At 49.7% G+C, this 18,913-nt stretch overlaps 1 protein-coding gene across 1 annotated transcript in view; it reads left to right on the forward strand.

Annotated features, from left to right (window-relative positions):
- The window catches only part of LOC149347605 (uncharacterized), a 30,673-nt gene that overhangs the window by 946 nt on the left and 10,814 nt on the right, over window positions 1-18,913 (forward strand). The window contains exons 3-6 of the mRNA XM_089541612.1: window positions 2,114-2,158; window positions 3,256-3,362; window positions 3,989-4,127; window positions 17,632-17,639. Of these exons, the coding sequence (XP_089397738.1) occupies window positions 2,114-2,158; window positions 3,256-3,362; window positions 3,989-4,127; window positions 17,632-17,639 (299 nt within the window). The remainder of the gene's footprint in view (window positions 1-2,113; window positions 2,159-3,255; window positions 3,363-3,988; window positions 4,128-17,631; window positions 17,640-18,913) is intronic.

An 18,913-nucleotide genomic window follows, 5' to 3' on the forward strand; every position in this document is an offset into this window, starting at 1 on the left:
GTCACAACCTCTGCTCGAGGAGGCGTTTGTAAGAGGCGTTTGTAGTTAGATCTGTCTTGGACCGTCAAATAATCAGCTCGTCCTGTGGGACGTGCACTACAAGACCCATCTCTCTAGCAGTCTCTGGCCTCGTTGGCCTTGTCCTGGTGTGTTCATGGTGCATTGTCTTGAATCTTTGCAGGAACTTTCTTCATTGCCCTTCTATTGTACTTTTCGTACAATCTGCTGAAGGGCCGTCCACTTCCGTCCTCCTCTGGGTTCTAAGCAGGGCCCATGGTCATCTCGACCTTGCTCCTGCATGCTCCCGCACTGTGCTACTTGTCGACGTGGCCAGATACGATGATGAGGGATACGTTGCCTTGAGAGGAGAGTTCTTGGATGGTTGCACAATCCAGTAGATGAAGACACAGGTTGAGTTCCGGAATCTGAACCAGTGACGAGCAGCTGAAACTTTTAGGTTATTAACAAAATTTACAACATAAATTGCAGCTTTCAGTCCACTCTGATGAGCTCAAGACAAGGAAAGTTTATTTTTAGCCACGTGCTGGGGGCATGGTTGCCTTGGCTGTTTGCGCTCCCCTTTCTATTTCATCGCGATGGAGAGTTGCGTCCACAGAGCCACTATGCAGTCTGAGAAGGTGCAACTGCGCGTGCGCAGTTGGAGCCTCTGGTTGGGCAATGCTGCGGGTTTAGAGGCTTCCTACAGCGTGGGGTAGTTGCTCTCGTTAGCACTTTTGATTTTTTTTAAGCTGTTCACTGCTCTCTCGTTACAGCCCTCTCCAGCGCTGAAACATTCGCAATGTCCACCGAATCCTGTGGTTGAGGAATGATGGGCTTGTGCTGGTTTTCTGTAGCCGCCGTGGTTGATATACTCTTGGTTGCTTAGGTGTGACTGCTTAGCCTTTGTAGTAGCAATAAACTTTATTGCCCAAATGAGCCCGCGAGAGTCTTCGCCCAAAGCGGGCAGAGTCCGTAGTCCAAGAGGCCATGGGCGTTGGCGTTCGCTGCGCCCTGTACAGCGGCATCACTGAGCCTCCCGGTCGGGGCTGGTCAGCCAGATCACACAGTTCTCATCGGAAAGTTATTGCGCAGGTTGCACAATTGCGCGCTTTTTGTTTCGCACCTTCCAATGCTTTGAGCTGAAATCGTAGCTAATGGGGAACATCCTCTTGGTTCTGAGCCTCTGTCTCCAACAAATTTGATAGGTCAAAAATTTAGCTTTCTTCTGGGGTAACCTTGATTCACGGTTTTGGTATGTATTCTACTTTGTCTTTACGCCTTCTGTTAGCTGATATACAACTACTTTCTTTACCAGTGTTAACTGGTTAACTTTAGCCATAGTTGATAGATAACCATCAGCAAAGTGACTGTGTGCCCTTTACACAGTCATTGTATTATCGTCGCAACTAATAATCCCCACCTAACCAGGGCCCTGGACACTTCAGAACGCGAAACTAGGTCGCATTTGCAAGTCATGTCGTCACGAATACCAGCCGTAAGATGAAAAGTGCAAGAATTTCCCTGGACACAGTGCGACCGTCAAACTTCTGCTTCGTGCTGAACACAGATGATGCTGAGCCTTCACGCAGGTATAGCGAGATATAATGATCAATCTACGGACTATGTGTGGCAGATCTACCACGAGGGTGCTTTGGGTTTATTTATTTGACCCAAATTACAATTAAGCAGGCTGTATTTATGGTGTCCTGGGTTCACCCTTCTGACCGGTGCAAAGAGAGAGATGGGGGGAGGTGAGTGGGTGATCTCTCTAGGAACTGTCTCTGACCTTCGAAGTGCTTTCGAATTATGGGAACCTAAGACAGAAGAGCGTCTGTCAGTTTTGACGGGGTCTGTCTAAAATTGATTTGGGTGTAATAGGCTGCTGTATAAATGTGTACGCCCAAGTAGCGTATGTTACATGAGTGGGTATATTGCTGTGCTTCTACCTTTCTTCAAATGAAGTTTGTCTAACTTGCGAACAGAAGTGACTCAAAGAACTGTACAAAAGTAAACAGGACAGTTGGCAGAACACCATTTGAATATTGAATGCGAGCATTCGCTTTTACTTTGTCATCTCTATCACCACTAACCTCCATGTCATTTCTCACTGCAGCCAGCTGCTGTCTCCCGTCAGGCTCACCATCTGTCGGCCACAAGGGTACGTACATGATAGTGATCAATAATAACCAATCAATGATTGTCCGCTTTCAGAATTGTTCCCAGTATATAGCCATTCTCTAAGCAGTGTGTGATCCCAACCTAATGATGCTATGCAGTGAAAAGTACGCTGTTGTCGTTGTCTTTTTGCATCCGTGTATATATTAAAGGTGTTCTTTAAAGAGCGTTCTGGAAAATTTGTTTTCGGTTTTATTGTGTTTCTTGGGGGTTCCTGTGTATGATTAGTTTCAGCCACAGCCGCAAATGATCTTCATAAAGATAAAATACGTGTGGATTTGCTTTCGAGAGAATCAGTCTCAGCACTCTGCAATAGCCATGTAAAATTGTGTTGTAAGGAAACACAGTCAACGTAATTTTTATTACTCTGTTAACGCACGACTAAAGTAATAGATTGATAAAACTGCTACCCATTGGCGGTTCAGAGAACATATTACCCAAATAACAAGCACGAAATACGCGGGCTGTGTTCTGAACTCGTGTGCTGCGGCAGGGGTTATGCGCACAGTTGTGTGCTCCGCCCAAAAACAGTCCGACTAGAGACAGGCAGATTTTTGAAGACAGCTCTACGCATTACTCGGCCAACGACAGAGCAGAAAGCCCCCACGTGATTGGCTGAAAGGCACTCCTATTCCTGCTGTCCGAGGAGAGTTAAAAATAATATTTGGGGAATCCGTGGCGTTTAATCTAATTTAATAGTAAAATCGGCCACTCAGTGTAATAACTCGATGTTTCAGCGAATGCACGGATTGTGTACCCCAGCAGAGCAGCTCATCGGCTCAATATTGGAAACGTATTTGCAAAAGCCGATTATAGAAAGGATCATCACAGCGGGACCCTCAATTTCTGACATTGGGCCGATTACCTGCGCTGCTTCGATATATCGAGTTCCTGCGATAAAAAGAGAGAACTCAATATCCTCTTTAGTGTCCTTTCAAGTCCCACGCGGTACCTGTGAATATCTCTAGAGGAAAAGCTATTCGAACGGTCTCCATTTTCTTGAGGGCGTGATATCTTCGCATAGTTGAGCACGTTTTGTCGCACTCGGATTAAACGTTTTTTTTCTTTATTTTAACGCAGCACAAGCTTGCAGCCGGCACAGACCACTTGTCACGTGGGTGCGGCCTCCTCTGCTGGGAGTCGGAACATCCTCTACCTGCCGACAGGCATCAAAGGACGTGCCGCAGGTGAGACGGACAGCCAACAGCACTTTGAAGGCGTAGAATGGTCTCGTTTCCAGGAGTGTAAATGACAAAAAAAAAATATACATAGCGTTTTAAGACGCCACCACTACACTTTCGTTGTTTGCCAAAGGAGTTTGGCGAACTCAGATGGGCATTAAGATATGCTTGCGCAGGAAACGGTATTCAGAACGAAAGACTTAATCCTACAACAAGCGTTGCATTTGGTTTAGGGAGTCCACTTCCCAGCACACTGATGTTAAAAGGCTGCAGGAATCCTGGCTTGAGTTTGTTCAATTTCCACTGCTGCCGCCATCTCCAGAAGTACAGCTAATTGGCCCAATATTGGGATTATACTGGCAAAGGCCTGTTATACAAAGGAGCATATGAAACCTGTCATTTCCAATATTAGGGCAATTACCTGGGCAGCTTGGGTATGCCCAGTTGCTGCGATAAAAAGACGAACTCAAAATCGCCATTAGTGCACCTTCATCCCACGTGACACCTGTCAATATCTCCAGGGGGAAAGGTGTTGAAGGGTTCTGCTTTTTCTTGAGGGCGCGATATCTTTGCAGTGTGGAGCAGGTTTGGTGTCAGGCGGATTACATGTTTCGTCTTTTGTTTTAACACAGTGCAAGCTGGCAATCGGCATGGCTCATTTGTCACGTGGGTGCGACCTGCTGTGCTGGGAATCGACAGCCATCAAAAGGGTCACCACAGGTGAGACGGAGAGCCAAGAGCACATAACTTCTGATGGTCAAGCTTCCAGGAGTAGAAACGACAAAAAAGACGATATATAGCTTTTTAAGGAGCCACCACTACAACTTTACTGTTCCCCAAGCGTGTTTGGCGTTGTCAGATTGTTATTATGATATGCTTGCGCAGAAAAAGGTATTCAGAACAAAAGACTTGTCCGACAACAAGCTTTGCATTCACTTTACAGAGTCCGATTCTGAGCACACTGATGTAAAAATGCTACAGGAATCCTGCCTTTGAGTTTGTTCGCGGGACACTGCGACCGCCATCCCCAGCTGCACAGCTAATCGACCCAGTATCGGAAATGTGTTGGCAAATGCCGGCCCTGCACAGGACCTGAGTCCTGTGAGTCCTGAGGACAGGACTATCTATTTCTAATATTGGGCCGATTACCCGTGGTACTTGGGATAGTCCCGGTTACAACCAGGCAGTCTGGATGGATCACGTGCACAGCACTGCACCAAGAGTTTGGGTCAGGTGCCGAAAGAGTAACGTCAAACTACTCCGGCTAGCAGTGACAAGAGAAGACTGCGCGTCATAAGGTGACCGATGGCATCCGCCCTGTGGAGCGATATCCTGACACTGGTTGGTTTTGGTTTATGGGCTTTAACATACCAAAGCGACTCAGGCTACGAGAGGCGCCGTAGTGAAGGGCACCGGAAATTTCGACCACCTGAGGCTCTTTTTCATGCACTGACATTGCCCAGTACACTGGCCGCTGGAATTTCGCCTCCGTCGAAATTCGACCCCCGCGGCCAGGATCGAACGCGCGTCTTACGGGTCAGCAGCCGAGCGCTATAACCACAGAGACACCGCGGCGGCCACCTTAAAAATGGCTCCTCCGAGTAAAGACCGCGTGGAAAAGTACAAGCACATTGCTGGTCGTGCTTAAAAAATTGCTTATCATTAATAAGGATAAGGAATGACCTGGTTAACATAAAATCATTTGCATGTCAGGACATTTCCGAGCATAGGTTGAAACGCTACAATACGAGCTACTGCTGAAAAAGTTTGCAATACGCTTGTTCTAAACGTGAGCGCTAAGCCAGCCGCTGAACGGTTTCTAAGATTGCTTCATAGAAAGGTTTTTCACAGTTTTCTCATTTTCTTGCTGTACTAATACCTTTATCGTCGAAGGCCTTTTTTTCTTCCTATTTAACTGTTGAGGGCTCCGATTGTTACCTTGATCCTAAAGAAACAATTTCCCTAATAATTTCATATATCAGGCTGCAACAAAACTATTTTGGTAGTTTCACAACGCAACATACGAGTGGTTTATTTCTTCCACACGTTGGCAGAATCATAGCAAGATATTTTGGACAAGAGCAATTTTAATGAGAAAGTTTATGAGCGCAGTTGTTTGATATATTATAAGATTTCTCTGTGACAATCAATATATCTGCTTATCTCCCTTGCGCAGGCTGGCAGCACATTCTCAGAAAGCGCCGCTAATGCTCTATGTACTGTCGAGCTCAATGCGAATGTCTTGCAGCGCGTCCGGAGTGAACCTGGTGAGGATTCCGCTGTACAGTCAGTTAATGAGCCCGAATACAGAGCACCCAATTTGCACGAACTTTGAGTGTACATTCCTCTTTGCATCAACGAGGCAGCGCAGAAATTTTCAGTGGCATAGGGATGCACACACAGCTGCTGTGTGGCAGCTAGCTCATTTTTAGTGCGATAGCCCCTTAGTGTTTACTTAGCATCCTTCGATGCGAATATCTAAAAATGCACATCGATCATGTACCTCAGCGAAATTATGGGACCAGCAGCCACCCATCTTTAAAGCGAAATCCTTTAACGGCTCGTACTCGCGGGGTCCGTCCGTGCGCTGGAGTCGTGCCAACTGTGGCCTCTCCTCCGCGCAGTGGCGCAAGCTTCTCACCTCCTTAGCAACTGGCGCGCCGGTGGGAGCGCAGCTGTGCATAGCAACCATGACGTCACACAGTAGCGGTAGAACAAGCACGCGTGCGTCGGCGGTGGCAGCTGCACCGCCGCTCCTTGGCCAGACGTCTTGTTGCAGTCGAGTGAGTGAGACGCATGGCTCCGAAGCGGCCCAGAGAGTCCCTCCTTTACTACAAGCACCTTTGGTTAGTCCAGAGGGATATCAGCGAACACTGTGGCCATTCGACTGGGGCGCCATGCACAACATGGTGTATGCAGTGGGTTGACTAAAAGGCTTTCGCCAAGCACACTTTAGAACCAGTGTCATTGGTAATTTGTTTTTCCTGTTCCCGCCTATTACACTTTTATTCGCACCGATGGAAGAGCTGAAGAAAAACATTCGTCATGCTTTGTAGGGTGGGCACGGAAGCAAGCCATTTTGAAATTGCATCCATGTTTGTGGCGGTAGCACCTCTTAATCATACCTAACCATGCTGGGGAAGAGAATGCATTTGGCAGGGTGAATGCTTCTCTCCATGTCTTCAGGTAGACTTCTCCCCAAGCATCATCGAAACCAACCCTCTTCTGCCTCCTTGCCACAAATGCTGCGGACACAGTTTTGATGACCGAAAACCACAGAGATAGCCTAGTGATGCTTTCGCTTTAAAAGAAGAAAAAAAATGCGCAGGTATTTATTATTTATTTGTGACGCTGAGTGTGCCGCGCGGCATAAAACGTGGTGTTAGTCACGAAAGGTAGAATAAGTTACAGAAATGCATGAAGCCCGGTTGCGTATAAAAAGTCACATAAGCTTCGGGCGTAAATGTTTTTAGTTACCCACACGTTCAAACTAGAGTCATTGTTTGCAGACAGTCCTGCCTCTTGAAGAACTCGAGCGCGCACCAGTGAAGTTCCGGGACATGTCCACAGTAGGTGGTGGACATTGGTGTCGGAAGCGGGTGCCTCGCAGTGAGGGCATTATTGCGGCGCAGGTATCTTGTCACTTTTCCACTGGTTGCGAACAGCAGGCGTGAGGGCCACTCCGACACGCAGCCGCCTCAGAGAGACCTCCTCCACCCGTGATAGGTTGGGGGGAAGGGGGTAGGTACACGGGGGAATAAGAGCACGTGTACGCTGCCTGAGGGAGGCTGAAGATGTTAGATGTGTCAGAAGTGGATCTGGTGCAAAGAGGCAGGTGTAGTTTGTGTACTGTCAGTCTCACGAGATATGTCAGGTGCGATGCTGTGGACATCTGTGCGAGCTTGAACCCACTGAATGCGTATAGGCACCGGGTAAGATTTACAAGCAGCATGTATGGCCTGGGAAACCCGAAGGGTACCGCGCACTTTCTTTAGATGCTTCACGGCTTCTTGGGAATGGGTACATAGGTGCACCTGGTTATAAGGAGGGTCGTCAGGTAAAGCTGCTATGGCATTTAATATTGCTTGCAGCTCCAAAGAAAGAAATGATGAAGTGTCAGTAGAGTAGGTTTGTCGGCCGTAGAGTTGAGGGTGTGTCGGGCTTATAAAAGCAGTTGATCCTCCTGTTGGGGTTATGGCGACCTCTGTGTAGAGAGTGCAGCTGTCATGTTGCGTAGAAAAACCTTGTGGTAACGGCGGTGAGAAGAACTCCGACTTCTTATGACGGGCAGGCTTGTTTGATGTGATGTGACAGTAGTCCCATGGAGGTGGTTCAGGCGCGAACATCGGACGAAGAGAAACTTTCCGTGCTCTATTTGTTTGTCTCTAGGTAATTAAATCTTCCAGTGTGTTGAGCTGCGCATACTCCTGCAACAGACAAATAGGAGTTGCTCGAGGTAGGCCAGTAATGACTCGCGTGGCTTCGTGGTTGAGTGTTTCAAGTGTGGACCACTGTCGTTTAGTAAGTTGTTGGAACTGAGCCTGGTATAGGAGCCGAGGTTGAAAGACAGCACGAACAAGTCGACGAGCTGTATCTGAACGGGCACCTCCAGAGCGATTGGCTATCCTGCGGATGAGGCCAAGTGTGTTTAGAGCACTCTTGCGCATGGCTGACAACCAAGCCGTGCCCTTGCCTGAAGAATGAACGTGCAGGCCTAAAACATTGATATGTTCCACCTCAGGAAGTGGAGCATTGTCAATAGTGAGCACGAACGGAGTGGATTTGAAAGTACGGCGGCCAGCTTTATTGCCCACATGGACATAGCAAGACTTGGAGAGGTTGAGAGAGAGGCCAGTGTCGGCAAGAAAGTTATGGAGGATATTGAGGGCATTTTGCAGGGAGTCTTGCTGCACCTGAGCTGAGCGATTTGTTGGCCAGAGAGTGATATCTTCTGCATATGCCAGAACCTGAACATTAGGAAGGGTGGAGATACTGTGTACCAGAGGAATGAATGCGATGTTAAATAGAACTGGGGCTAAAACTGAGCCCTGCGGTACACCCCGATTAGAAATGAAGTGGCCTGTGGGTTTACCATTGACGCGGATAGCAAATGTTCTTTGCGAAAGAAAGGCATGAATTGCTCGACAAAGCTGCAAGGGCATGCCAAGTGATGCCATAGTGTTGAGGATGGCTGCGTGGAGAATATTATCGTAGGCCTTTGTGATGTCTGTTGCCAGGACTGTGCGAACGAGACGGCTGTGAGGTGAGCGACGTATCACATCGTTGGCAAAGCGGTCAAGACCATCCTCAGCGCCGTATCCTGGTCGGAAACCGATTTGAGCAGACGAATATTTCTGATGATGGTCGAGCCACCAAGAGATTCGAGTAGCAAGAAGTTTTTCATAGAGTTTACAAATTGTTGGGGTTAGAGAAATCGGTCGAAGGGCTCCAAGAGTTGTGGGTGGTTTTCCGGGCTTTGGTATCGGAACAACCACTGAATGTTTCCAATCGGCTGGCATTTCACTGGATGTCCAGATTTGGTTAAAAATTTTGAGAAGTGCAGTCAATGCTTCACCTTCCAGGTTCCGGAATAAGGCATAAGGCATATATTTCTGCCGTTGTATCTAACTTGTATATTCTGTGTATATTTGTATATAAATCTTCAGTTATTGCACATGAACTGAAAAGACGGTGCCCTCCAGGATCAAAAACGTCCTGGTCATCGATAGGTGAAAATCTCTGACCATGCGACGCACTTGAGAGCACTCTCTCTCCGGCGCACCAGTACGACACGCGTGGTGCGTAAAGAGCATAGCCCCTGGCCCGTCCAAATATAGCAGTACAGTCAGTCTCGCTACACTTGATATGACGACCTCTAGCACGGAACATACTGTTCCTCGCGTCGACTTTCAGCGTGAAAGCCGCGCACGTGCCTCCTGTTACTCTACCTCGCTTGGAGCCATTTGCCCCGTTTCTGCTCAGGTAAACACTGGAATTGCCGCAACCTCCTTGATCGGCGCTTGCCGGCTTCGTGGCATCTTCTAACCCTGAGGCTGCATGAGACCCCTCGCAGTGAATTGACCCTAATTTGCCTTGTGGCAAGTCCACACTCATTTCCGGGTCCTCAAATGACCTGGCCGGACACACATCGGGTGCGTTCGAGGATTGCGCGGCGCTCTGCCCGGTCGGTCCAGCAGGCCCACCTCCGCTCTCTGCCTCGGATGGAATGTCCCTGCCATCACAAACGCCAAGGGGCACTTCACGCCCCATGCCCGACACAGGTCAGGCAACGGTCAGGCAACAGCAGCGTTCGAGCAAGGACCTGCGGCATCCTGGCACGAATGTATATTTGTGTTTTTGTTTTATTTTGTGGTGGAGAGAGCGCTCTGCCTTACGGAAGCTGGAGGGCTGGCCATACCCTGGATGAACCAACCATGTTAAGAGCGCAACATGATTGGAAGTTACCGAATGTGGGCTGGGCCTTTAGGGCTTTAAAACTGGGCCCCGGAGCCGGAAGCGGGGTTCTGCGCTAAGGTGAGATGCTACGCATCTTCGGCAACGCCGAGTAGGGGCCTCCCCTAGTATTAGCCCGATCCACCTTTTTGTTGTGTTGTATCTTTGTGCCGTTAATTTGTCTCTAGTGCCTGAACTTGTATCTATTGTAAATTGCTGTACATAAACTGTACATAAGTGTTCCCTTCATCCCTGCGTCTCAACTGAACACAAGACCGTCTCTGGCGGGGCACCCCTGGTGCAAGGAGTATAGAAGAACCTGAAACTTTACTGGCGCAGTCGACAGGATCCTGCGGCCATCGGAAGACGGCGCAGGAAGAAGAAATTGAACGCAGGGATAAAGGCGACGGCCAGGCAACAGCAGCGTTCGAGAAAGGACCTGCGGAGAGACGGCGGCAAGGACGCAAGGACCACGGTAGAAGTCCAGCGACGCGGGACTGCATACGGTCCAGAAAAGCAGCGCGTCGACAACTTGACGGTCACCGGCGGCGGAGCAGCGGCGTGCGACAGCTCATCGCAGCGTCCGGGGAAAGTGGCGGTGTACTCCAACGCCAAGGAGCGTGGCCTTGTGGTACCGTGTACCGTGTACCGAAGCGTGTACCGAAGCGTGGCCTTGTGGTAGAGCATCCGCCTCGCATTCGGGAGGTGCTGGGTTCGATCCCCAGTGCCGCCGGGTACCCACCGGTTTCTTTAATGGGTACAAGATTTCCCCTGGCCTGGTGCTCGGCTCTTCTAGGGTGAAATGCTTGGGAAAAGGGTCTTAGACCAAACAGTTGCCTTGGCGGATGAGTGATAAGTTCCCCTGCCAAGCAACCATAAGTCCGCCTCGTGCGGCATAAGCCCAATTTGTGGCCCTTTTTTGTCCACACGACTCTCTGCCCACAGTGACGGGATTTGAAGGCGCAGGCTCCTTTCCCAAGCAATGGAGCCCTAGGAAGCCGAGCACCAGGCCGGGCCATAGCTTGTACCCATTTTGAGAAAACCGGTGGGTACCCGGCCGGTGGTGGGAGTCGAACCCACCACCTCCATGACCAGGTGCAGTGTTAGGGCGGATGTCTTCAATGGCAGCTATGAGCTCAGCCATGGTGAACGGGCAGGTGATCTCATCCTCTGCCTCATGTTTGGGACTGACTGGAACAGGCGCAGGTGAGCAATCATAATTTGGAAAGAACTGAAGGGCAGCTTGCGAAGCGAATTCGTCTGGAGAAAGACTAAGTGCAAGGCGAATACTCTCGGCATAGTCTTTGACGGACGGCTTGGAGGTCCATTGCATGAAACACACGTCACAATTGGCGGTTGCCGAGAGGGGTATTGAGTTGAGAACACCACTCTGTCCAGCGCTTGTGCAGAAGGTGTTTAGAATAGCGACGGGCCTTAGCTGTGACTCTATGAAGTTCCGTTCGTGCGCGTTGATCTGACGGATGGTGAGTGACGTATACGTCCAGCTGCTTGCGCCTTGCCCAGAGATTAAGCAGGTGAAAGTCAGGATTTGGTTGGTCTTCGTTGATAGTAGAAGAACTTGTGTTCTGAGTTAAGACAAGCATGAATGTAGAAAGGGCCGAGGCAGGAGTTATTGAGAGGAGGCGACCATCCATACGGAGACTGTCCCAAGAAGTGATATGGATCTTGCGGCGAATTTTACGTAATGTACTTGAGACAAAGTCAATTAGAATAGGGGAGTGATCACTGCCCCAGGTGTCTGCTTCGCAAGACCAGTGAGGATTGCCGGGACCCAGCCACCAGGTAAGGTCCGGAGTTGATGGAGGAGCACGTGGTCGGGTATAATTAGAGGAGTTGTTCAAAAGTCGAAAACTGGTCGAAAAACGTGTCGTAAATCTGATCTCCACGTTTAGAGTTATGAGTGTATCCCCAGGCTGTATGTGGGCCATTAAAATCTCCTCCAACTAATATGGGTACACCTGGGTAGGAGGTGCGTAGATGTGTAAGCCAACCAAAGTTGAGTAGAGAATTTTGTGGCCGACCATAAAAAGAGACCAATAATACCGCCTCTGATACCGCTACGCTGCGTTCCGTCACGATACTTTCTTCAACTGCGATTCCAGCTTCGCAGAAATCTGGCTCACTTTGTACTTTTGCCTGGCTGCTTTCTTGACCTGTGCTTGACAAGCATAAGGCTTTGTTTTCCAGCACAGGCGGCCTCACCTCTCGGGACTCGGAGCAGTTCTCCCTGGCTGATTGACTGGCTCTTCTACTCTCCTTGATCTGAGAGATCTCGAGCTCTACCTGCTGGCGTCTTGCTTCTATAACCTCCAAGACGCACTTAACGTCCTGAGGTTTTTCCTCGCACAGCGGCGCCTTTCCGCCGTTTACTTTTGCAAGTTGAGCCTGAAGGTCCGCTAAGCGCGCCTTCGCTAACTCAACCTGGTACCTCACATCGAGTGAGGGCCGGCATGGATAGCCCTCCATACCGCCGTCTGTACTCCTCAACTGTCCTACCAGCTCGAACACAGGGACGTGAACAATGCGACCAAGGAAACTCACGGTTTCGATGCGTCGATCCGCATTGCCAGCTCCTTGGCGTTGGAGTACACCGCCACTTTCCCCGGACGCTGCGATGAGCTGTCGCACGCCGCTGCTCCGCCGCCGGTGACCGTCAAGTTGTCGACGCGCTGCTTTTCTGGACCGTATGCAGTCCCGCGTCGCTGGACTTCTACCGTGGTCCTTGCGTCCTTGCCGCCGTCTCTCCGCAGGTCCTTTCTCGAACGCTGCTGTTGCCTGGCCGTCGCCTTTATCCCTGCGTTCAATTTCTTCTTCCTGCGCCGTCTTCCGATGGCCGCAGGATCCTGTCGACTGCGCCAGTAAAGTTTCAGGTTCTTCTATACTCCTTGCACCAGGGGTGCCCCGCCAGAGACGGTCTTGTGTTCAGTTGAGACGCAGGGATGAAGGGAACACTTATGTACAGTTTATGTACAGCAATTTACAATAGATACAAGTTCAGGCACTAGAGACAAATTAACGGCACAAAGATACAACACAACAAAAAGGTGGATCGGGCTAATACTAGGGGAGGCCCCTACTCGGCGTTGCCGAAGATGCGTAGCATCTCACCTTAGCGCAGAACCCCGCTTCCGGCTCCGGGGCCCAGTTTTAAAGCCCTAAAGGCCCAGCCCACATTCGGTAACTTCCAATCATGTTGCGCTCTTAACATGGTTGGTTCATCCAGGGTATGGCCAGCCCTCCAGCTTCCGTAAGGCAGAGCGCTCTCTCCACCACAAAATAAAACAAAAACACAAATATACATTCGTGCCAGGATGCCGCAGGTCCTTGCTCGAACGCTGCTGTTGCCTGACCGTTGCCTGACCTGTGTCGGGCATGGGGCGTGAAGTGCCCCTTGGCGTTTGTGATGGCAGGGACATTCCATCCGAGGCAGAGAGCGGAGGTGGGCCTGCTGGACCGACCGGGCAGAGCGCCGCGCAATCCTCGAACGCACCCGATGTGTGTCCGGCCAGGTCATTTGAGGACCCGGAAATGAGTGTGGACTTGCCACAAGGCAAATTAGGGTCAATTCACTGCGAGGGGTCTCATGCAGCCTCAGGGTTAGAAGATGCCACGAAGCCGGCAAGCGCCGATCAAGGAGGTTGCGGCAATTCCAGTGTTTACCTGAGCAGAAACGGGGCAAATGGCTCCAAGCGAGGTAGAGTAACAGGAGGCACGTGCGCGGCTTTCACGCTGAAAGTCGACGCGAGGAACAGTATGTTCCGTGCTAGAGGTCGTCATATCAAGTGTAGCGAGACTGACTGTACTGCTATATTTGGACGGGCCAGGGGCTATGCTCTTTACGCACCACGCGTGTCGTACTGGTGCGCCGGAGAGAGAGTGCTCTCAAGTGCGTCGCATGGTCAGAGATTTTCACCTATCGATGACCAGGACGTTTTTGATCCTGGAGGGCACCGTCTTTTCAGTTCATGTGCAATAACTGAAGATTTATATACAAATATACACAGAATATACAAGTTAGATACAACGGCAGAAATATACAAAACAACAGACAGGGTGGAACTGGCTAATACTAGGGGAGGCCCCTACTCGGCGTTGCCGAAGATGCGTAGCATCTCACCTTAGCGCAGAACCCCGCTTCCGGCTCCGGGGCCCAGTTTTAAAGCCCTAAAGGCCCAGCCCACATTCGGTAACTTCCAATCATGTTGCGCTCTTAACATGGTTGGTTCATCCAGGGCATGGCCAGCCCTCCAGCTTCCGTAAGGCAGAGCGCTCTCTCCACCACAAAAAAAAAACAAAAACACAAATATACATTCGTGCCAGAACGTGCTCGAATCGGTTCCGCGGGGCGGGTGGACACCCGTACTTCCCGGCGCGTTCGCGAGCGGCCGCGTTCCAAGAAAGGAGACGCTTCGCATTGAGCGCTCCCAGCCGCGTTCCGATGACCCCCGCGAACGCTACCGATACCTTACAGTGCTGTTAGCCAAAGCGATTTGATCAAAAGCCTAAAATCATGAAGGGACATGAATACTCGATCTTACTGAACAAACTTCAGCTGACTGCCTCGCGAGGCAATGTAAAGATAAATATTTTTCTGGAAATTCACATCCCGCAAACTTTTTCGGAGAGTATCTTGCGTAGCTTGCAGCTGTCTGGTAAGGATCCCTACTTTCACACTGCAATCTTTTAGGCCTTCAGTATGGATGCGACTGCCTGTGGGAGTAGTTGTGTCTTTTTCTGTAAAAGCATTTCTCATGAACTCGTATAAAGCTCTTTGCAGTAGTACGTTTCATTTGCAGTGTATTTCGTAAAAGCAAAGTAGAGTGCATTTTAAAAATATTCCTGCCTTCATTGCTTACGACTTGTCAGCTGTTAAAGAAGTAATCTTGCTCTACCAGCTACATATAAGTAGTTTGCTTGGCACAGTGGAACCACTGCATGGAACTGAACGTGGTCTGTCAAATCCCTTTGTTTTAATGACATATTCTGAGCTTGCTTAGTGTGGACTGTTTTCTGCAGAAAACGTTCTCAGTTTGGCTACAAATTCATCCCTAGTCTGTACGGTATCCTTCCTGCTGCGTGTACCAACTGTATGGACAGCTTGAAGAATTTCTCGTGAAGACTGAAGACGGCCTTTATGTCATTTTAGTAAAGCTTTTGAGAAGCATTTTCTCGAGTGAATGAGCGTTGTATTTTGTTATTCTGCTCATTGTTTGTAACCCCATGTATTTTTCTTTGTATTTGTCATTTTCAATGCCTTGTATAGCCCCTCCTGCATGGGCCAATCTATTGGCCTGCAGTATTATGAAACAAATAAAATAAATAAAATAAATAATAAAATCATCTTAAATTTGACAAGTTTTCACATTTTGGTCGTTGATTGCTTTATATTCATGCATATGACATATGGCAAGGCGTGTGCCCGATTTCAGACACTCTGCGGGGTTTCATTAGGTTCATGGGCCCTGCGAGATGTACTAATTCGTGGTTGTCGTACAGGCTTCCCTCAGGACTGTGGAGAAGGAATGACCCGAAAATATCTTCAAAAGATCTGCCGGCGGATATCCGGGAAAGATGTTTGTCGACAGTCCGAATAATTATATTTTTACCTCCATCGGAGGTCCGTGTGAGAGCCGTTGGACATCGGAGGATCTCCCACAGATATCCGTATATCCAGCAAAGGACATACTTCGGACACCCGATGAATGTACATTGGTCAATTGGGAACTGCCACCTGTGAGGGTGGCAGGGTGGGTGCGCTGCCTATCCAGTGTCTGGAACGCTCTCAATGCTCTGTTTTCCGATACCCCATAGCTTTTCCTCTCTAACCAGGTTCAGCAGTAGTTGAACCCCTGCTAATTTTTGGTTTATGGAATGCCCGCACACATAACACTGTTACACTTAGAATCCAGTCATTCACGTTATTTGTTGTTTATATTGTGAATATTTTGTGCCGCCGCTTTGGCTCAGTGGTTATGGTGCTCGGCTGCTGACCCGAAAGACGCGGGTGCGATCCCGGCCGCGGCGGCTGAATTTCTTTGGAGGAGAAATTCTAGAGGCCCGTGTACTGTGCAGTGTCAGTGCACGTTAAAGAACCCCAGGTGGTCGAAATTTCCAGAGCCCTCCACTACGGCGTCTCTCATAGCCTTAGTTGCTTTGGGACGTTAAACCCCATAAACCAAATCAAACCAAAATTTTGCTGTGCTGTGTTAACCCACTCCCCTCTGTAATGTTCCCACCCTGTGAATATTAATAAATTAAAAAAAACTAAGCGGCTTGGCGTCTGTAGTGTTTAGTGCGTTCCAGACACTGGATAGGCAGCGCACCCTCGCTACCACCCTCGTAGGTGGCAGTTAATGGTTGATCGCGAGAGTTTGCTCAACCGAATGCTGCGGCCTATTGCAGCAGTGCCGCGTGTTCATAGAGATAGGTTCCTCAGCGGCGTATCTGCCACAAGTTTCCAGCGCTGACTCATGCAGCCCACATCTTTCTCTCATCACCCCACGTACGTACCTATAAGCACAATTCAGGTGTCCACTGACCAAGGGGCCCAGTTATGCATCATCGCAGTGCAAAATACTGCCAACGCCAGCGCCAATGAATAAAATGAACGACGAGTACCTATGGCTTGGTAAATTTGTAAATTGGTTTTTGAGGAAAGAAAATGGAGCAGTATCTGTCCCACATATATCACTGGACACCTGAACAGCGCCATAAGGGAAGTGAGGAAGGTGGGAGTGAAAGAAAAACAGGCGCCGTAGCTGAGGTCTCCCGAATAATTCGACCACCTGGCGATCTGCAACGTGAACGCATCGCACAGCACACGGGCTCCTTTTGCGTTCCGCCTCCATCGAAACACGGCCGCCGCGGTCGGGTTCGAACCAGGGTACTCCGGCTCGGTAGACGAGCGCCTTAACCACTGAGCCACCGCGGCTGCTAACCTACGGCTTCACTAAATTGGCTTCAGTAAACTGGTTTTTGAGGTAACGAAAGGCGCAGTATACGTCTCGCTTATCCCGGTGGACACCTGAACCGCGCGATAAGGGAAGGGCGGAAGGTGGGAGTGAAAGAAGGAAGAGATGCCGTAGAGGAGGTCTACTGCAAATTTGTTGTGGTGATTCTTTGCCTGTTGTTGATGGCAGGCAACAGCTGGTGCAGTTACTGAGGTTAAATGCTTGCTTCCTTTGCTATTCTTGCAGGCGCCGTGGTGAGTCCACCACACTGGTTACTCGGGAAAACTCGGGAGACAGGCTCACGAGCTAATCCGCATCTTGGAAGAGGCAAACGAAGAAGTTCCTCTAGAACTTTATTCAATGGCTGAACGTTTCGATGCCCGCAGAAAGCGGCATGAAGAGAAGTGTGCCTTTGGCTCTGAACGTGGCAGCCGAGGTGGCGATTTCCAAAGAGGCGGTGGCGGCGGCTGTAGGGGAGGTGGGGGCAACCATAGCGGTTCACCACTGAAGGATGATTCTGAATTCTGAAGTGAAATAAACATGTTATATCAAGAAATATTCGGATGTGTTCAAATTTCTGCCGTTGTGGCATATATGAGCAAAAGTACTAATGATGAACGCTTTGCCCAGACGAAGACAAGTCCCCTTGTCGAAAGTTGGCTCAAGCAACCTGAGGTTTTCCCCTCCCTTGTTCATTTTGTGATCGCCAAGGACCATCTACCATACCCTCTCTCTACCATGAACTGTGTACTTTAAGTTTGTTGTAGTGATTCTTTGCCTGTTGTTGGTGGCAGGCATCAGCTGGTGCACTTACTGAGGTGAAATGCTTGCTTCCTTTGCTATTCTTGCAGGTGCTATGGTGAGTCCATCACACCATAGCATAGCAATGCATGGTTACTCGGGAATTGCTGACCTAAAGTACGGTGAGGCAAAAGTCTTAAGCACGGTGTTGCTGCTTGTGTCACTGATGTGCGGGTAAGATGTTAAGCTTCGCCTTTAAGAGTGGAACGCGACATTGTCTTGCAACGCTGCCAGGGAGGCCACAGAACGCCATCGCCCGTTCGGCTGTACACCTTTGCTCGTCAATAAGTTGGTTTTTGAGGAAAGGAAATGTATCTGTCTCGCATATCGGTGGACCCGTGAGCCTCGCCGTAACCGGAAGGGAGGAAGATGGGAGTGAATGAAGACACCGAATTCACTAGACGCGCCTTTGTTCATTGCAAACCATCGAGCTGGCGTGGCGGAGTGGTTCGCGTGCTCGTCTCGCACTCCCAAGACCCTGGTTCGATTCTCCAACTCTACCAATTTCCTACTCGGTCTTATTTATAATTGCGAAAGCAATACTGCTCGCAGTTTGAGCCCTTCAGCGTCGTCCCGGCGGTGTAACCACGTTTGACCTTTAGCCATGGATGGATGGATGGATGGAAAAAACTTTATTGTCAATAAATTGGTGTTCTTGACCCTTACGGGTCACTGGGCGCCGTTGTCGATCCTTGGTCCAGGATGCCGCACTTGACTGCTGCCATCGTGGCTCGGCGCACAAGGAATCGTTGCGCTTCCTCGTCCTCGCTGGCCAGCAAGTGCTCCCACTGCATCGCACTCGGGTTTATTTTTGGCTCTAAGTCTGCCTTAGGGCAGCTCCATGTGATATGTTCTAGTGTAGGTTTACCCTGACACCACGGACATTCGTCTGCATATTGTGTAGGGAAAATCTTGTGCAGTTCGTGAAGGTGTGGGTAGGTACCGGTTTGTAGTCTGCGCCAGTCTACCGCCTCCTCTTTGGTGAGCCTTTTGTGTGGGGCTGGGTAGCGTTTCCGCTGACCCCTGTAATGATCGAGTATATCTGAGTACGTGGGGGTAACTGGGTCAAAGGTGCCTGTGGTGCAAAGTGCTGAGTCTGCTCGGTTGACGTATCCTCGAGCTAACTCGTCTGCTGCCACGTTGCCCCTCATCCCCTCATGTCCCGGAACCCACACTATAATATGTTTAGTGTTTCTGTGTCTTCTCGTCGTGTGTAGAATGTGATTGGCGGTGCTGTCGATCCTGCCTCTTGTGTAGTTTCTACATGCTTGTTTGGAGTCCGTCACTATAGTGAGGTTGTGTCCTTTTGCGTTGCCGTGCGGCACGGCGGGA

Source organism: Amblyomma mixtum, chromosome 4 (assembly GCF_055824585.1).
Source record: "Amblyomma mixtum isolate Tamu chromosome 4, ASM5582458v1, whole genome shotgun sequence".
Taxonomy (NCBI): domain Eukaryota; kingdom Metazoa; phylum Arthropoda; class Arachnida; order Ixodida; family Ixodidae; genus Amblyomma; species Amblyomma mixtum.